Here is a 19,112-nt window from a genome sequence, read left to right as displayed (position 1 = left end):
CCTAGGTCAGGAAGCTAACTATGATGGTATTTGGACCTGTTGATCCCTTCCTATCGTGAAGCTAGCTAACCTAGCTGCACACCTTTTCTTCTTCTCCATGAACTATTATACCGTTCATTATACACTACTCTTATAACTATCTACCGGCTAACGTAGTAGGTTAGTCTAGTAGCAAATTTCAACGACGACTCCTATCGAAGAAACCGCCCTAGAGCACGCGAGCACGCGACCTCAAACGAGACGCAGGTCTTAGTTGCAGCGAACTATGTAGACTATAATGTAGTAGTAGGTCTCAGATAGCACGTGTGGAATTACCAGGAAGAGAAGGTGAAGAAGAAGGAGAAGGAGAGAAGGAGAAAAAGAGATCTAAAACAGAAATCCTACGGTAGATACTAGTAGAGAAAGTAACCCCATTACCTAACCAACTAGCCAGCAACGAGCTACAACACATCAGAATAAATCGAAATCCACACTTCCACTCGCAAGTCAAGTTTAGGCCTAAGGAGATCGCAATAGTTCGTGCTAAGGTAACGCAGGACGGGCCAGGAAGCCAGGACGGCAAATATTTTTATGTAAGTTACCGACCTTTTTTTATTCATTCCACTTTACACCGAGCAAAGACCAAGCCAACCTCGCCATACCGCGTGCCTCCCCAGTGCGTCTCCGTCAGAGTCCGTCTACTTATGTATGACTCGAGCGAATTTTGGTGTTACATGTACCATAGTACCGTAGATATCAAACTTGGAGATGGGATGGGACAAGGGCCTCCTCCTCTTGTCGTCAAGGGCGCTTCCCAATGCAGCAATATGCCAATGAACCCATGAATCGTGCGTTTCCCCTTATCGTTACCTTCTTGTGACGTGGGCTGCAGTTTTTGGGGAAGAGGAAAGGTAACGCTCTCGGCCTAATACCTTGGCAAGCTGGGCCCCATGTTGAAAAAAGGGAAAAAGGATAAAAAAATAATAGGTAAACAGCAATTCTCCATCGAAAGTCTCCATAGCCTAATGGATGAGATCTTCGTCATCCACCCCCAAGTGTAAGTAGTACTGTTAGTACCTACCTTCTTGTCACTTACCGTGGACCTTGCATACCCAAAAAATGCAGGTCCCCTTGACTCCTTTGAGTCTTTTAGACTCTTGTCCCTGAAATGATTCGTCGATTCGACCGCTTCCAGAACTTGGCACTGTGGGCATGATTAATATCAAATCAGTTCTAGCAAGTGATCGTGTGTGGATGATCCGTTTCCCTATCCAAGGATCCAAGGTATGCTTTTCTGTATGCTTGTTGTATAGGCCAGGGCCACCGACTTATGAGAACTCTTTTCTCGTTCGGTACCAGACATACCTACCTAGTACATACTACATACCTTTTACATACATACACACAACCAAAAAACGTGAGAAGAGGAGGAGAAGAGACGTTATCATCTGAGTTTGCCAACTGGATCACGACTATTCGACGTTGACATTGGCTTTTTTTTTCTCTCACGGTGACGTCCCCTGTTAATATCCGGCCCGAGCATGTGAATCACACACAAAGCACGCGACTCACGATCGTTACGTTACGACAACTTGGTTGTCATTCCACTCTTTTTCTCTTCTATCTTTGCAGTTATACCAAATAGAATTTTTTTTCCATCCCCCCCCCCCCCCCCCTCTCCCCCATCTCTGTATCTCTATTTCCCCGAATACCAAACTGAGCTACCCGAAAGGGAAACGTCGGGTGTGCTGCTATTCGTTGTTGGGGTCCTCTAGGTTTTTCTATCTCAGGCTATTATTCAGGGCGTGCGTGTGGGCGTTGCGTTACAGAGGAAAAAGAAACTAGCGGCCACCGATAGGAGGAGAGAGAGTGATAGAGAGGAGAGAGATAGAGAGGAAAGGAAATCCGACTTTTAAGTCGAAGGAGGGTTCCGCGGATCTCTACAAAAATAAATCTCTTCCTTTCATGATGGCCTGGAAAGGTGAACACATCTCTATACCAAACCGGAGCCGGAGCCAAAGTCCCATCGGATATTCTAGGGTGATGATGCTGTCGCCGAGACTGCCGCGGCTTTTCATCAAAGTCCCCAGTTCCCCCATAGAACAGGGGACGTTCACGTCACGGCCGATACGGAGGATATTATGTTTAATTGGAATCGTAACATTAGTATGGATCATGATCGATAGGAAGTGGGAGGCGGTACATTCGGAGGGACAGAGTTATACTACCCTTCAGCTAATGCGGCATGCTGCCCTGGACAGCAAGTCATCTCAATGGGTTGGCGGCGGCGCTGTCATGATGTCCCAGAGCGGCGAGGAGAACGCCCGAACAAAAACCCAGTCCACAAAAGAGGACAAGACTCTCCACCACGTGCTGCCCGACGTCATGCGGATACCGTTCGAGGAGGCGACCCAGGACGTCGAGCTGGAAGGCTGGGAGGACAAGTGGTTCTCCCTCGGCCAGTTCGACGTCGACAAGCATGGCCCGCTGGCCGAGCCCAAGATCGACTTCGTCTACAACTGGGTCAACGGGTCCGACGAGGCGTTCAAGGACGTCCGCCGCAACTTCGAGCTGGAGTCACCGCTCAACGACAAGGAAGGCAACTGGATATCGCAGCACAGCATCAACCGGTACCGCGACTGGGACGAGCTCCGGTACTCCCTCCGCAGCCTCGACGTCTACGCCAAGGGGTTCATCAACAAGATCCAGCTGCTCGTCAACTCGGTCGGCGGCGCCTCGTACGAGAAGAGCGGGAAGCACATGCACCCGCAGCGCCCAACCTGGCTCAAGGACGACGAGAACACGAACGACCACGTGCAGGTGCTCAACCACGAGTCCTTCTTCCGCGAGCAGGAGAAGGAGTGCCTGCCCACCTTCAACTCGCTCTCCATCGAGTCGCAGATCTTCATGACCCCCTCCACCACCGACCACCTCTTCGCCCTGTCCGACGACATGTTCCTCGGCATGCCCCACGCCGCCTCGGACTTCTACTCGCCGCTCTTCGGGCCCACGATGGGGTTTAAGAGCGACCACTACAACGTCAAGCAGCTCGGCGGGAAAGGGCAGATCCCCTCCTTCGGCGAGAAGCCGTTCGTCTACTACACCTCGTACCTGCTGAACCACCGGTTCGGCGAGCGGAACCGCCACGTGCAGGCGCACTTCGGCCACTCGGTCTCCCGCAAGGTGATGGAAGAGGCGATGGCGTCCTTTCCCCAACCCTCCGCCAAGGGCGCGTGCGAGCGTTTCCGAGGCGAGTCCCGCTTCCAGATCTACCCGTGGTACGCGTCGTTCCACTACACGATCGAGCGGTTCCGCGAGGCGCTGCTGTGGTCGTTCATCATGTCGCGGTCGGACGAGAACTCGGACGGGTACCTGGACTGGACGGAGCGGCAGCACCTGCTGGAGTCCGTCGAGCCGGGGTGGCGACAGCTGGCCACCAACGACGCCTCGAAGCCCGCGGCGCAGAGCCCGATCCGCGAGCGCATGTACTACAAGCTCCCGGAGATATTGCAAAAAGCCGGCCTGCAGCCCCCCAAGGTGAACGTGAACGTGCTGTGGACGTCGCTGGACGGGCCCGAGACGATCCGCAACGTCAAGTGCCACGACTTCAGCGTGGACAAGTGCTTCGGGGACTCGTTCGCGTCGGCGCTGTCGGACTCGACCTCCTCGAACCCGGACTTCAGCGCGTCCAACATCTTCTCGCGGCTCTCGTACCAGCACCCGCAGTGCGGCGACTGCCTGCTCAAGTTCCTGCTCGCCTCTCAACCTCGGGGGCTCGAGCCTCTACTGCCGCCCAAGGCGTCGAAGCCGCACGACCGCGAGGTCATCGTCAAGGCGCTCAAGAAGTACCAGCACACCGTGATCGACACGGACGCGATGAAGTTCGTCATGATCAAGGACGCGGAGCAGGCCGAGATCGAACTCCTGGAGCGCACCATCCGCAAGGGCAAGGTGTACGGGCAGTGGTGCCTGAACGACGACGTGATGACCGAGAGCGCGGAGCAGGTCGGCCGGGTCCGCGATGTCATGGCGCAGGTATTCGAGGGCTTGTGGCCCGGCAGGGGGCGATGGGAGAAGGAAGAATCATGAAAAACATAAAAACTCTTCTTTGTTTCAATGAACCCGCTCTCTCCAACCAAACCACTATATCCCCCCCTTTTTTTCTCCTCGCGAGATGAGGGAGGGATATAGGGGATATATGCCCAAAAATTACAAAAAAAACAAAAAAAAACCTATATACGCAGGCGTAATACGTTTAAACCTACCTTCTTTTGTTACTGTATTTAGGATTTTTTAAAGATACCACGTACTTTTTTTTGTGTGCACTTTGCTTGCACCCTCCTACCTACTACTACCTACTTATACCTATACACATAGACCTTATGAAATTTTAAAGCTTGCACACACACATACACGCATACACACATATATATACGCCGTTTCCGTTTTAAACAAGGACCACACACACATCTTGGAGATATTATTTATAACGCTGTTTCTGTTATTGATTTGGGTGAAAGCTGCTTCCTATAGGCAAAAATGGGGAGAATGAATGAATTTACGGAAACCTTGAAGAAGAAGATTCATGGATATGTTATTTTTTTGATTTACTGATTTACTGATTTACTGGCTAGTAGTTTGGAAGGGATCTGAACTCGCAATTTAATAACTCGATATTTGATAACACGCTTTTTAATCAACATAACAACATCAATACTTACATCAGCTTTCCTGTTCGTGTCTTTGCCTTTATCTGTGTGTGAGTGTGGAAATGTGATGATAATCTGGAACGACGCTGAATCGAGATTCGTACGTAGGTACCTACATAGAGCTTAGTGGAAGCGTGTAACTATATGCCCCACGAACACTGTGGCAGGGTGATACAACATATGTACCAGGTGTGATGGCGGAACGTAGGTAGGTATGTTTGGTAGATAAGCGGATGGCCTGTTGGTATCCGGAGTATCAGTTCATTCCAAAGAGACATGTATTGGGGTATCATCCATATTTTATTATTATAATCATCAAGCAAGCACTGCTGCTGCCCAGAAAGAAGCCGCGGCCAACCCTATATAACACTCAAGCCGGTTCTTTGAACTCAACGATTCAGGTGCCGCTGATGCCCCTGCATCCGAACTCGAACCTGTAGGCGAGTTAACTCCCGTTGCTCCAGTCACCCCCGTCGTGGTAGTAGTAGCGGCGTCATTCGATTTCGGCGTAGCTGTGAAATTTGGCGCATCACAATCCCCCTTGATAGTCGACATATCCATCCCATCCGTGATCTCAAGCTCTTTCGTGCCGCAGTTGACGTACTGAGCTAGATGTATGGCGTCATTCGTTTGATCGAAAACAGCTATAGTGAAAGGTTGTCAATTTCTCTTCATAGGATACAAGGAGAGTAGATGTTAGACTCACCATAGGCAGAGCGGAGCATTGTGTCGCCCAGCAGAACAAAGGAGTCACTTGGGCTAATGCCTAGATAACACTGCGTGCCGAACGTCGTCTGAAGTTCTCTAACCAACTCATTGTAGGGCACATGTATCGTCACACCATCAAAAGCAAAATCGAGGGTGCCTGGAACGTCGTTAAGAGAGCAGTTGACAGGATAGACCCCATCGGCAGTCGTGGGATCAGCTCCAAAGTCCACCGCGATCGCATTAGCCAAATCTGTCGGTAGAAGGGTGAGAGTGGCGCCGCTGTCCAGGAAAACCGTCATCGGGGTGTTCTCATACACCTTTGTTTGGCCACTCGGAGGGGTCAGACTCAAGGAAGTCATATTCACCCAGTACCTCGGGACCTTGTCGGGGGATGCTTCCGCAGGAATTATTGGCAACGTCTGGAGGGTTCCGGTGAACTTGCTAGTGTCTAGCCCGCCAAAGATGACGACCCCCTCTTGCTCATCCTTACTGCCCAAAGCCAGACTGAATGCCTTCGTCTCTGTCGCACCTTGTCTTTCCAGCTCGTCTATGAAGTTGTTGTACCGAATAGTAACGTTGTTTCCGTGCCCAATGCCCAAAATGCCGGCAAACTCATCAACCGTATCGAAGGCGACACCAAACTGAACCTTACTCAACTTCGTGTCTGATCGAAATTAGCAACCCATATTTCGACGGAAACGAACTCGAGGAAGGTTACTGACCTGTGCCAGAGAGGCCGATGACATCCGAAACATACTGGATACTGGCGCTACCAATACCGTACTGAAGTGTTTTGGTGCCTGTCAGACGAGCCGCGGAAGATGAAGATGAAGGCTCATAACGGCCAACTGCTCGGCAGAATCTGACATCTGCTGAGCCTGAAAGATCGGAGCAGTCAGGGTTTACCCAAAGCTCGAACGAGCCTGTATCTAGTTGCACGTAGACTTGTTGCGGCGGCGTACCGATATCCACTAGAGTGACTTGGTAAGTAACGAAAGCTTCGAGCCGGTCCGAAAGGGGGGATCACAAACGTTGAGCGTAGTAAGCTACATCAGACCGGTTGGCTAGGGGCACTGTGGTGATTGCCCGCTTGTCCCCAAACTCCGAAAAGATCTTGCTATTCGTAGAATGCACGACAGGTATCTTGACATAGTGATTGCCACGGCGTTCTAAAGCAGAGGCGTGGCAAATAGCTCCTATCACCAAAGAGAGGGTGAAGAACAACCGAGATGCCATATCTGGCAAGGTAAGGTCTGGTTATTGGCACCGAACGTATCCCGGCATCAATTTTTGACGATCCCGTATCCGGAACTGAAGCATAAAACCAAAGGTGAAGTGAAGATGTCGGGGATATGGTGGAGGGCTGATCACTCTAGATGTATAATACAGTATGTCGCTGGCCCAGCAGCTAGCTCGTATATCCACGTCCCCGTCTACCCGTTCTATCCGTCGATCTAAACGAATTGATAAAAAGACAAATCCTTATAGGATTCCCAAATAGGTAGGGAGGCTATGCAGCGATCAGCGCAGTAGCGTGTGCGGCAGCCGTGGCAGCTTGGAGGAAGATATTAAGTGAAAGGGAAGAAAAAAAGAAGATGAAAACCCCAGTGCTATGCTGGAAATGGGCCTTGTCAGAGACCAATGCAAGAAAGGGAAAATGCGAAGAGAAGGAAAGTCGTAGAGACGACTAATTACGGCGAAAAAAGAACTGGAAAGTAATAAATCAAGAAGGAAGAAGGAATATCACAAGAGCGGCGGCGATGGAGGGCAATTGGAAAATGCCATGATATTCCCAAGCTTCCAAGCTGACAGTTCCATTGCCGAGACTTCTTTTAAGCTACCTAACCTAGGTATGTATGTTGTACCTACTTACTACCTAGTAAATGGAGCAGGGGATTTCAACCTGTATTTTGCGGCTCTCGGCATCACCAATAACGGGCCTTAACGTGCCTTAACGTGCCTTAACGCCTAGGCATTGTACTTGTACCTTTGTTATAAGGTGCTAACCTTGACCAATGGTCAGTTTTTTAGTAACAGGAGCGTTTCATCGCGAACTTGTTGTTACAAATCTATTGTAACTAACTTTTTCAGCAACCCTTACAATTCAGGTGGGAAACCTTTAAGGTGACACAGAAAGTAGGGCAACAGTAACTCAATTTGAGCCATAGCGGCAGCTAGACTCATGAACATACCAGGTAGTTATTAACTAAGTGTCTATATATAGTATAACATTGAAGGATGTAGATATTATGTAAAACATGAAGTCCTCTAACAAGCCCAGCTGCTAGGCACACTCGTGACTCCAATAAGGACATACTGTATTTAACCCAGTAGGTAGGGATGCCTCATATAGTATAGTTCAAGGGGGTGGCACGAGCTACAAGGAGTCGCCAAGATCTTAAATATCTCCAGACTCCAGCTGTATGCATCTTTTCGGCCATCTTCTAGGTAGTGCTATTAATAATAGGTACGATACATAATAGGTAATCATCAATTATACTAAATATCTACCTACCTACTTTGGTAGTACCTAATTAGGCATGCGATGACTTCCAGTTACTATTTCTAGTATCTAAATGTGTAGTACGTAGTACTTTCAGCCCTGGAGTGATACTTTGTCTCAGCTATCTCAGCCATGAACCAACATTTGGCGGTCCCCACACCCTATACCTATGAACTCCATAACGATACCAATAACTATTGTAAGTAGGTATTGTATTGTACAATACATGCATTTCTACACGCACACATTATGTAGCATGACGCCACCGATATGAGATCGTAGATGAGCCACCATGCTTTAAACTATGGGCGTCGTGGGGTCGTCGAATGGAACAGACTTTGTAATTAATATTATTTTACCAAAATCAACACGTCTTAATGCGTACATGCGTACCTAGGGTACCCTACCATCTGCATATCTACCTAGTACCTATATGTAGTAGCTATATGGCCCTATGATATTAAAGCTCAAGCAAATGAGGTCTCTCCTACCCATCACTTCCATCTCTCTCTACATGACCCCACAACTGTCATGTTGGAAGTGCTCGTACCGAGCGCTGTCCTTGCTCATTCTTTCAACTCGACTTGCCACCGCCTCTAACTCTTCCCAGTGAATTAGATTCCACAATCCAGCCCTGGGCGTCTCAAACGCCTTAGCCATCACCTTTAAGCACTCGTCGTCCAGTTCGTTGAGCGCCTGTATCACTAGCGCCACTCGCTTCGCTGATTTTCCATCCGTGTTGGATTCATATGCCCTCATATACAGAGGGTTCCTCGATTCCTTCAACATACTTTCCACATTCATGAAGTAGCCCAAGAACACCACCATCACATAGGCGTAATTGAGGCCCAACAAAGGTCTATCCCCGCAAACTTCGCGGAAAACATCCCACTGTAGTAACCCCAGCAGTTCGCGTCCAGACATGTCGACATTGCCGTGTTCTCCTGGCGGATGCTCCGTCTTTCCCTTCGCTTTCTTCTTAAACTCAGATCCCATAATAGCGGTATAATCCTCCGGGACAAGTGCCCTGAGCTTCTCCGGCACGACATCCTCATCGGCAGCTTTTGTCTTGCGGAATAATGAGGATATATCGAGTAAGGCCTCATCGCTCACGCCGGCCGCTTTATGGCGACGAACCAGATCTGTATCTTCGAGTTGCCTCTTACCCGTCTTTGGATCGACCCCAATTTTGGTTTGAGAAAGACGCAGCATAGCTAAGCCGGAACCCACTATGATATCCTTTTCAGGAATTCGTTCAATCATCCAGTCCGCCTTGCGATAGAGGATAAGAACTGGCTTAGCCTGAAAGAAACGGTTTGCATCTTGGTTAAGTATGTCATGTATATCTACACCAACACGAGAAGATGCGCGCACTGAAGAGCGCTGTGTAGTTGCGCGATGTGTTGCCGTCTCGCTGACTCGTCTAGTCAGGGCCTCGCCAAAATCAGATGTTGGTATTTTTCCATCCGCAAAAAAGGCGGTACGGTGCATGTTCTGTAGGCCTACATACAGGCCAACAGGCTCCGTGATATAGCCTTTCTGTACGAGCATGTTGTGTAGATGTACAAGCAGGAGGGGCTCGGGCCTCTCATCCCATATCATCATATTACATGCGTACTCGAGCTCTAGGCCTTCCATCAAGCCGACTCCACATAGAAATGGCGAATATTCCCACAATCCATTAGAGTCGGTATCGGAGAAGCGAGACGGGGGTATTGTGTTTAGCCCATGCATATACTTGGATTCTCCTAGCCAGTTGACGAACTCTCCCTGCAGAAGTTCGAGTATATCGCATTGACGTCTATGACGGTTGGACTCTCTTTCAGACCCACCGTCAAATTGGATAATCTGCTTTAGATGTTGTACCCCTTCTAGGAATCCCATACCAATCCTCTCATTTTCACGATCCAGAAATAAGTCAACATCTCGCCTAGGGCGAAATCCCGGCGCCGGAGGCTCTAAGATGTGGCCTCGAAGGGTGGTTTGGGACCACCCACGGGAAATTGTCAGAGAATCAACAATACACTGAAGGTGGAAAACATGATGTGGGAGGATCTTATTCCGAACATCTGTACCAGGCTTTTGCATTGCCAGAGCGGTAACAAAGCCGGCGAATTCGTTCAGGCCAAATAATCTCCGGTGACGATTCCACGGTCCATGGATTGACCAGTCTACGCTTTCATACGCGTGGCGTTCTCCCCTCTGCGTATTGCGCTGCACAACGATCGAAGAAAACACATTGACAAGATCATAGAGCCAATTGATAGTGTACGATCGACGCCATTTGAGTCTTTGCTCTTTACTAGCACGCTGGAGGTTAAATTTAGGGTTCCAATTGCGGATCTCGGCCATCATAGGAGCAGTAGGTTTCCCACTGCGAGTTTTCTGAAAGTCCGTCACGAAGTCGAGGAGATCCCGATAGGCGTGGGTTAATAGTCCTTCTTTGATGTCTATGTCTGTTTCCGGGATCGTCTGAGTCGGTGCCCCGTCCAAGCTCTTCAAATAGAGACTAACAGTAAATTGGCCCTGGACCTTTTCTATATCACCACGTGTGATAGTTTGTATGATTGTTTCATACGACTCATGACCAGGAAAATCGACAAATATTGCCGATTCGGCTCGCCGAATCGTCGCAATGGCCAAATTTGAGAGCTCACCAGCCACTGCACTATTGAGGTCGCTGTAAGCCACTTCGTGCCAAAGGCGTTGCAGATAGGACCGAAGATCGGCCCATTCGGTCCAGAGTCCATAGGCCGCCATTAGATACTCAGTTACGAGTTCATCCTCAGCCTCGATGATACGGTAGCTTTCCAGTGGTGTGTCATCCAGGCTGGGAGGCTTAGTTGTTGCCGGTTTCTGGGTCTTCTTCGGTTTCTTTCCTTTCTTGCCCTTCTTGCCCTTCTTCCCCTTTCCAGGCTTTGGCTGGCGTTGACCCTGGATGGGGGTAACAGCATGTGCTTCTTGATCAGGCTCTTCGTCGTTATTATCATCGCCCTCACCCTCAGCCTGTTTAGGATCTTCAATGTTTAGGACGGAGAACTTGTTGGCGAATATAATATCAATGATGTCCTTGTCTTCGTACTTCTCATCTTCGGACTGGTCATCCTCAGACTTTCGGCTCGAAACCCACACGTCACCCCCAAGGATGTTGAAGATTTGGGCCAAAGCATCAATAAAATGCTTGTGGGTGGCGTTGCTCTTCTTGATCTCGGGGTCCGGATTAAGAGTAACAACCTCCTTAAAAAACGATAAGGCTGCGGTTCGGGCCTTAATGACAGAGCGTAACAAACGATAAATAATGGGAGGAATGGGATTAATATGTTTTGCAATGAGCTTAGACATAGACAAGAAACCCGCCACAGTAACTTGACCTGTCGTGTTTATTGTCTGGGTCTCTGGATCTTCTTCTTCTGTGGCATGCTCGCGAGATGCCAACGACTCGATAATGCTGTTTGAAGCATGTATTATCCAGTATAGTAAATGTCGACTATCCCGTTTGTACGCGAGATACGCGGCGTGCGTGGCCATGTTGTTCCCCTCAACCCAGATGACAACACAGTCCCGGCTCGATGGGTCGCTATGCCGTTCTGTAGAACGTAGGTAGACACTAAGGTTATAATAGAACAGGTGATATATGATGAATGATCGTTGGGGATTTCAACGGCTTTTGTGAGAGGGCTACTATGTAAGTTGGAAGCTAGTAGATAGGGAGGCAGGTAGGCAGGTCAAGCATGTATTACCATCAATGCCATGAATACAGTAGTTTGAACTACCTACATGTATATCAATAGTAGGGTGGGCAGACACACTATTGAATGTTGGGGTGGATGCTGTTGGGTTGGGTGCTTTGGGTATTAGGGTGGTACTTGAATTCAAAATGGAGGTTGGGTAAGTATTATGGTAGGCTAAGGGGGTAGTACCTACCAACATTGAAGTAGTAGAGATAGTTACATCAATACATGTAACTACACTACAAGTACCCTAGGTTAGGTACCTACATATGTAGGTAGTTATAGTAGATATTTGATGAACATTGAACCTACATCCATGGATGTGTCGTGTGTCATGTGTCAGTCATGTGTCAGTCATGTATAGGATGTGTAACTTCTGAATAGCAACTGCCTATCTTATCGCCTGTGTATTTACAATACATGTACGAAGTAGCGCTGGCATATAATTTTACTACCCTGTAGTTACTAGTTATACCTAGGTAGGTACCCAGGATAGGTACCCTAAGTTACCTACTGATATTGATAATTGATTGAGTTTGAATGGTGTGTTACCTACATATGTAGTAGTGTACTAGGTTAGGTAGTTACATGCCTAGGTGTCTATCCGACACAGCATTAGTTCAAACTGATAGAGTTCTTCGTGTGTTTTTGAAACATCCGATTTTCATTTCAAGTTGCTACACACCTACATAGTCTCTGGTAGCATTGTCCCGGTATCTTGTCACGGTCCGATTTTACCTAGACGGCAATCCCTGTCAGTCCCGAACGGATCTTACTTACATATGAAAATGCAGTATGCGATGTAGTACTAACTGCCTATCGGGTCGGTTGTGGCTTAACGGTTTCTGCTACGTATGGACATCGGATATGGCTTTTTCAATGTCATCACTGCAGCCATGTATGCAGTGTACTTTGATAGGTGCCTGTGCTAGTAGTATGCACATTCATCAATGCTCGTATTTACCAACCCAAGGCTTGGTAAGTCTCTAACCTAGGTATGTATGTACTCTGTAGTACACAGCACCTACACCTACACCTACATACATACATAGCAACCCTGCCGACTGCATCGCCGAACTGCATACATCAGATACACAATGCATCTCCGCGTGTTGTGATAGGTATGGGGTAAGCCAGTCCGCGCCTCCCTCTGCCGAAAGACATTAGACATTCTCCGGCTCGTCTTACTGATCGTGATGATTGCTTCTTACCTACGAAGCTTGGTAACCTAACTACCCTACGTAGGTAACCAAAGCTAGTACTGTTTGTTGGTCTTCCTCAAAAATCGGAAACGACACATGGCAATCAGGTTGCTTCCAAGGCTGTTTCACTCAGACACAAGCGGTGGTGGTTGCTTGGTAAATACTTACATAACCTACCATGATCCAGTTCTAGGGTTGTCCCGGAAGGAGAATCCAGCAACCGGAGCTTCAGTCTTTTACCACCCCCGGGCATGTGATGCAGCCTCAGCTGTCCCCTTGTCCGTCTTACGTGCTCTAGAAGGACAAATCTCGGCTTTTGACTGGTCATTTTTTGCTCTGCGATCAGTTCACTAGTCCCAGATCCTTGGCTGCTCCCGGGGGGACGGGGGGCACTAAGTTAGAACATAGTCATACCTAGTCAGTCATACTCTGGTCCTTTTGAGAGCATATTTAAGACCAGGCTGCCACTTCAAAAGACCAAGGACAAGAACAACATTTGAAGTCATTCATCTTTCTCATATAAGACGGATGTATCATATTACCTACTTATTACCTACCCAGTCTAGCCTACATCACGCTAACGAACGAGTAGCCGGAAAAAGACGGGTCTGACTATTCTGCTTGGTTTCAAGTTATCTAAAGAGCATACCTGCTAGATACTTAGTGCCTACCATTGTTCTGTCAAGAAAACCAAATGGCGCCGACGACCTTCACTGTTGCACCCTCCCTAGCCCCATTCCAACTATCAATGGGGAAATATCTGGAAGCGCACCCGAAACTCGAAGGAGTAGCCGTCAGCGCCTTCGTCTTCAACCCGGAGGGCAAGCTGCTGCTTGTGCAACGAGCAGCGCACGACTCGTTGCCGTCGCTATGGGAGATACCAGGCGGGGCGTGCGACTTCGAAGACGAGTCTTTGTTACACGCCGTAGCACGCGAGCTATGGGAGGAGAGTGGACTACGTGCTAAGTCTATTGTTTCCCTCGTGGGAGAACCCCTTATATTCTTTCTCGGGCGGCAGCGACGCATGTGCAAATACTCCTTTCTGACCGAGGTGGAAGATTACGAAGTTACGCTCGATCCAAATGAGCATCAGGCGTACTTGTGGGTCACCGAGGAAGAGGCTAGAGCTCACAGGTGCGGCGATGTCAAGTTCAAGTACACATTCAAGGAGCAAGAGCTTGCGGTATATGAGGCTTTCGAGCTGGTGAAGAAAACGCAGTCTTGAGATGATTGTGACGGGTAGCTCTGGCATAGCTATAGCATGACATTCTTCACAAAATAGAGTGGGAATTCCGTTTTCATATTGCGCGCGTGGTTGTGCTGGCCGGCCTGCACTAGGTAGCTTGGGAGTACTGCATCTCAGAAGCCTTGTATGGGCACAATTGACTTTGAGCAATGCTCACCTACTTACCTGAAAATTCTTGCTCTGGGTCATAGCTACAGCAAGTGAGACATTTTCGAACAGCAAGTTGCTCTAGATGCCGGTAACGCCACCATGTCGAATAGATTGCCGTGCTCGTTAGAGATTCTGTTACAACTCTTCACCGTCTTGGGCTTTCGATGCAAGTGGCCATTGGCGGTGTATCTCCACGATCTTGGATTGTGCTATTGAAGGGCTGACATTGACATATACGGGGCGCTGGGAATATGCACCATGGTGTGTAGTCGGTTTTTTGTAAAAGCAAAGTTGGGACAACGCACAAGTCGGGATACTTCCATATGGCCTGCATAGTCATCTTCGACACGTCGAGAAGTGCCTTTAATAGTAAGTGAAATATAAGTCCAATGGCATAGTGGGTGGTCTAGAGTGTAGGGTGTAGAGTCTAGACTGTCGGCATTTTTATAATCGGGTGAGTTGTGCGGATGTGACTGATTCGCAGGAAGTAATGCTGCAACAAAGACATGCAGAAGTCAGAAATAAATCAAATTTGACAGGCAAGAATACGACGAAATGGCTTATTTGGGTGTCTAACATATATGATATATGTATGAGATACATGTATGTATGGTAAATGTGGTAAATGTGGTAGATGTAAGGAAAAGTAGCCAATAATCGATAAGGTCTGACTGTAGATCTAAGTAGAAGTCAAACCGGCAGAGTAGCACTAAGATCATGTGATTAGTTGGTTGACTAATACATCCATGGATTGATAGTAGTTAGATACTAAAGTAAATAGAGTGGAGCTTGTGGAGGTGGGGATTACTTACGCTCTTTTAAATGGAAAAGGGAACTTGGCGATTGGGCAGGAGCCAGAAAGAGCAAAGCAGAGGAGGAGCAATTGACATGGTCAAATCAAAACCACTCGCAAATCCGCAAATCCTTCTTCCCAACTCCCAACTAACTAACCGAAACCTCGCCAAACGAGGAAATCAAAAATTGGAACAAAACAACCTACCGAACCTCGAAACCTCGAAACCTCGAAACCTTTTCTATCATCAATAATCCTTCCAATTGCGACCGACCACCATGTTTTTGCAACGATCTGCTGTGGCTGTCGCCCGTCGAGCCGCTGTCTCTCCCGTCGTTAGACGCAGTTTTGCAGTCTCGGCTATTCGCCGTAAGGACCCGAAAAAAATGCAGCATCGTACGATGCGACTTTGTCACCATCACCAATGCTGATTTGGAGCCTCTAGGTGAAGCGAAGAACGTCGAGACCCATGCTGCTAGTGGTGGACGAAAGATCAAGACTTTTAATGGTGCGACTTCCTCGATATCAGTTGGATTTTTATATGGGAAATACGTATGAACAAGAACAAGTTTTATTGACTTTGGACATTGCGTCCACACGATACAGAAGTAAGGACCGAAGAAGACCTAATTGGACCCGGTGCCGCCCCCGGTACCGTGCCTACCGATCTCGAACAGTCGACTGGTCTGGAGCGATTGGAGATCCTCGGAAAGATGGAGGGTGTGGATGTCTTCGACATGCGACCTCTGGATGCTTCGCGACTAGGTACGACCTTACTCTGTCTTTGAGGAGAGCATGGTGGGATGGAATCTTTAACAGTATATTATAGGCACTGTCGACAACCCTATCATGGTCCCGTCTGCTGGCGATGAGCAATATGCCGGCTGCACCGGCTTCCCGGCCGATTCCCATATTGTTACTTGGCTCGGCGTATGTGTTTCCCCCCATTCTTGGATTCGATGCCAATGCGATTTCTCTATATTGGCGAATTCGAGCTAAATGAATCCTTTGATTAATAATATGCAAACAGATGTCTCGCGAGCGACCGGTCGAGCGGTGCCCTGAATGCGGCAGCGTTTACAAGATGGAATACATTGGACCCCAGGATGACCATCACGGCCATGGCCACGACCATCACGGCTACGTGGAGCCCAAGACGTTCGCCGACTACGTCAAGCCTCAGTACTGGTAAACATGTGCCCCATAGCATGGATGTAGGGGCCGGGGCGGGGAAGGTTGCATGGGAGAAGGCGACAGAGAAGGCGACAGAGAAGGCGACAGCTCTAGACTTGTCTTGTATATTGGGGAAGACTCTCTAGAAAGAAAACAACCAATCTTACAGTAGTTGCACATGCTGTCCATTATCCTAACACAATTCCTAGTAGCACTACATCACATACCCAAGGACGGTACATATGTAGGTATTTACTTACAACTGTCATAGTCGTATTAATTAGGTAAGTTAGATGTATCTGTATCGGGGCAAAGTTGTCTTTTGCTTTCACCTATTTAGGACCAAACAATTGATATTAATATTACGTATCTGCCGACTATAATATTTGTTGTTCGCAATGATCATGATGGAATGCATCCTTCGCACATGTAGTATACAGTGCACAGTGCTAACAGGAAAGTGATACAGTAAATATAGATACCCGGTAGACCTGGTAGCTTAAGGTTAGTGGAAATATGATTGCACTTTGGTTTGTTCGGTTCGGATACCAGACTGGCAAGATCATTCGTGCATAAAGCAGCAGACGTTCGGATATCGGAAGGCCTGGCACAGGGGTGGTCATCTAATACTGCCTCATCTGGTAGGACACCAATACATATCCTCGCACACGTATGTATGTATGTACTACTAGTAGTACCATGTAGATATATCAAGATGTGATGTACATTATATGTCTGTATGTAGTTATAGATAGGCGGCCACTTTATGGTGTGTTAGTGATTACACATATGGTGTATGAAAATTCAATGTTGAAGGTGAATACTCCAGATATCCTCAAGCGTGGAAATAGTTAGACGAATATATATACATATTCATATGTACGGATCCGTAATAAGTTGCGCCAAGTCTGATAGATTAGATCGGATACGGAGGGACGGAGTACATATGTATGCGCTGAACTCTCTACATATAGTGTTAGTGTTATGTAGGTTACATCTCACGAATGATAATTGATGCCTGCTTCGGCATCCGTAAGAACTAAGCCTCTATTTATATCATCAGCATCCCTTCCCTGGGAGATACATACATAACCCTTTCAGTTGGGAGTAATACATACCTAAAGGTTAGGTAGTTAGGTAGTTAGGTATGTCATGCGTATCACCTTGGGATTTGCCATGCTCAATGCGCCGTGGCTTTGAGTCCAAATCCTGAGAGGCCAAGGGAGAGAGACCGAAGCATAGGATAGGTAAGGAATAACGGAAAAGTTAGTTAGTAGGTATGTAGTTACGAGGCCACCAACTAAACAACGACATCTGACAGCGATGACCTGCGCAATTTAACATTTGACCAACTCAGCTTGTACAATACATGCAGGTGTATAAGATGAAAAAGTAACTATAGGGAGCAGCATTCAGATGTACCCGCTACCGATCGCATTGGTTGGCAGTTATACATTGATGACGATACATGTAATGTACGTCGTATATTTGCACACATACATATATCCAACTTACCTACATAGTTACATACATCTACCTCTACATTACATATGTATGTACATAACCTATATATGTGTCGACTAACCTAATGTTAGGTGGTAATAATGGTAATAATGGTAATAATGATTAATGTCGTCCCCCAACCGTGAATCCCATGGCCCATAACTATGGGTGATAGCGTGACGGTGTTAATATTATTGGGGTCTCTCCCCTATTATTCAACGTCAAGCGATAGATACATACCTATAAGATGGGCAAAGCCCCCCTTGGCCGAGATCTCCGTGGCGTGGGGACAAGACGAGACGAAGCATTGAATAGGTACCTACTACATAGGTAGTTAGTAGGTGCCTACCTGTCCTACATCGTCTATCATCTAAATACCCAATTGCGCACCTTCAACTCTAATGTTGTTCCATGAGACGCATGTCATGTAGTTACTCCGTGCCAAACGGGATCTGTGGATTACACGTACTTTGTTGTGTAAGAGAGACGCTAATAAGCCTAATAAGCATCCCCATGGACCATGGGGATGCTAAATCGATAATCCATAATACATAATTATCTAGTGCTCACCCTCCACTCTCTAAGATCATGCATATATGTAAGTACTGTGGGCAGGGCAAGTTGTTCAGGTTTAATTAGATTGCTAGTTTATTTTATAGGTTAAATTGTGGCCTTATATATTAGCCTTGTTAATTAATTATACTGTAATACCTTAAACTGCTATAATCATTATTAATTAAAGTAACCTTAAACTACCATTACTTACACGCTTTTTTAACCTAAGGTTAATATAATATTATTCCTATTTATGCCGTCGAATCTTAAATCTTAAAATCCATATATTTTAATTTTTAAATAGCTTGGTTTTTAAATAGCTTAGTTTTATGTGGCCGTTTTATTTTCCTTTAATATTTTATTATATTAATTTGTTTTAATTATTTTAGCTTTAATTATATTTTAATATATCGCCCCTCGATTATTTACTCGTTTTATAATTATTTTATTACTTTAACTTTAATTATACCTTAATATATTGCCTTATTAATATACCGCTTGTTTTAACTTTAACCTTATTTTAAGATTTTAACGCATTTTTTAGCTTAATGTTATTAAGTTTTTCATTTAATATACCTTATTACCGGTTAATTTTTTGACGTATTTTTTATATTTTATAAAAAGTTATAGTAAATATCTAATATTATTAATATTTTAATTTACATTAATATTCTCGTTTTTATTATTTATATTATTCTTATTTTTAAGATATTTACGTTTTTAATAACTTTTCTTATTATAACGTTTATATATTTTTTTACGTCGTATATTATTTATTTTCTTATTTTTACTTTTATATTTATTCTTAAATGGGATATAATTTTAATATTTTATAATAAAATTATTTTTAAAAGCTTAAA

The 19,112-nt window shown here is 46.5% G+C and overlaps 5 protein-coding genes across 5 annotated transcripts; 3 read left to right on the top strand and 2 right to left on the bottom strand.

The window, feature by feature from the left end:
* Nucleotides 1–2,277: 2,277 nt before the first annotated feature.
* On the top strand, nt 2,278–4,068 carry GGS25DRAFT_513166 (uncharacterized protein; the record flags this gene model as incomplete). The annotated part of the gene is made up of 1 exon (XM_049262855.1): nt 2,278–4,068. The coding sequence occupies one exon, from the start codon at nt 2,278–2,280 to the stop codon at nt 4,066–4,068; it is 1,791 nt and encodes a 596-aa protein (XP_049120757.1).
* An 827-nt stretch (nt 4,069–4,895) lies between these two features.
* On the bottom strand, nt 4,896–6,905 carry GGS25DRAFT_154242 (acid protease). Its single transcript, XM_049256424.1, has 4 exons — nt 6,428–6,905; nt 6,119–6,367; nt 5,395–6,060; nt 4,896–5,332 (listed from the first exon to the last, which is right to left on the bottom strand). The coding sequence occupies exons 1-4, from the start codon at nt 6,630–6,632 to the stop codon at nt 5,004–5,006; spliced, it is 1,449 nt and encodes a 482-aa protein (XP_049120756.1). The 5' UTR covers nt 6,633–6,905; the 3' UTR covers nt 4,896–5,003.
* Nucleotides 6,906–8,190: 1,285 nt separating this feature from the next.
* Nucleotides 8,191–12,052, bottom strand: GGS25DRAFT_478909 (uncharacterized protein). The gene has a single exon (XM_049259977.1). It carries the CDS (start codon nt 11,425–11,427, stop codon nt 8,410–8,412), a length of 3,018 nt encoding a protein of 1,005 aa, XP_049120755.1. The 5' UTR covers nt 11,428–12,052; the 3' UTR covers nt 8,191–8,409.
* Nucleotides 12,053–13,343: 1,291 nt separating this feature from the next.
* GGS25DRAFT_154081 (NUDIX hydrolase domain-like protein) lies at nt 13,344–14,215 on the top strand. The gene has a single exon (XM_049256423.1). It carries the CDS (start codon nt 13,527–13,529, stop codon nt 14,055–14,057), a length of 531 nt encoding a protein of 176 aa, XP_049120754.1. The 5' UTR covers nt 13,344–13,526; the 3' UTR covers nt 14,058–14,215.
* A 1,084-nt stretch (nt 14,216–15,299) lies between these two features.
* Nucleotides 15,300–16,213, top strand: GGS25DRAFT_518868 (COX5B-domain-containing protein; the record flags this gene model as incomplete). Its single annotated transcript, XM_049263610.1, has 5 exons — nt 15,300–15,390; nt 15,467–15,529; nt 15,628–15,786; nt 15,851–15,951; nt 16,052–16,213. The coding sequence occupies 5 exons, from the start codon at nt 15,300–15,302 to the stop codon at nt 16,211–16,213; spliced, it is 576 nt and encodes a 191-aa protein (XP_049120753.1).
* Nucleotides 16,214–19,112: the final 2,899 nt, after the last annotated feature.

This window comes from Hypoxylon fragiforme (assembly GCF_022984875.1).
Source record: "Hypoxylon fragiforme strain CBS 206.31 chromosome Unknown GGS25scaffold_2, whole genome shotgun sequence".
Classification (NCBI taxonomy): domain Eukaryota; kingdom Fungi; phylum Ascomycota; class Sordariomycetes; order Xylariales; family Hypoxylaceae; genus Hypoxylon; species Hypoxylon fragiforme.
The sequence above is the reverse complement of the archived record's forward strand: the minus strand, read 5'-3'. Positions and strand labels throughout refer to the sequence as shown.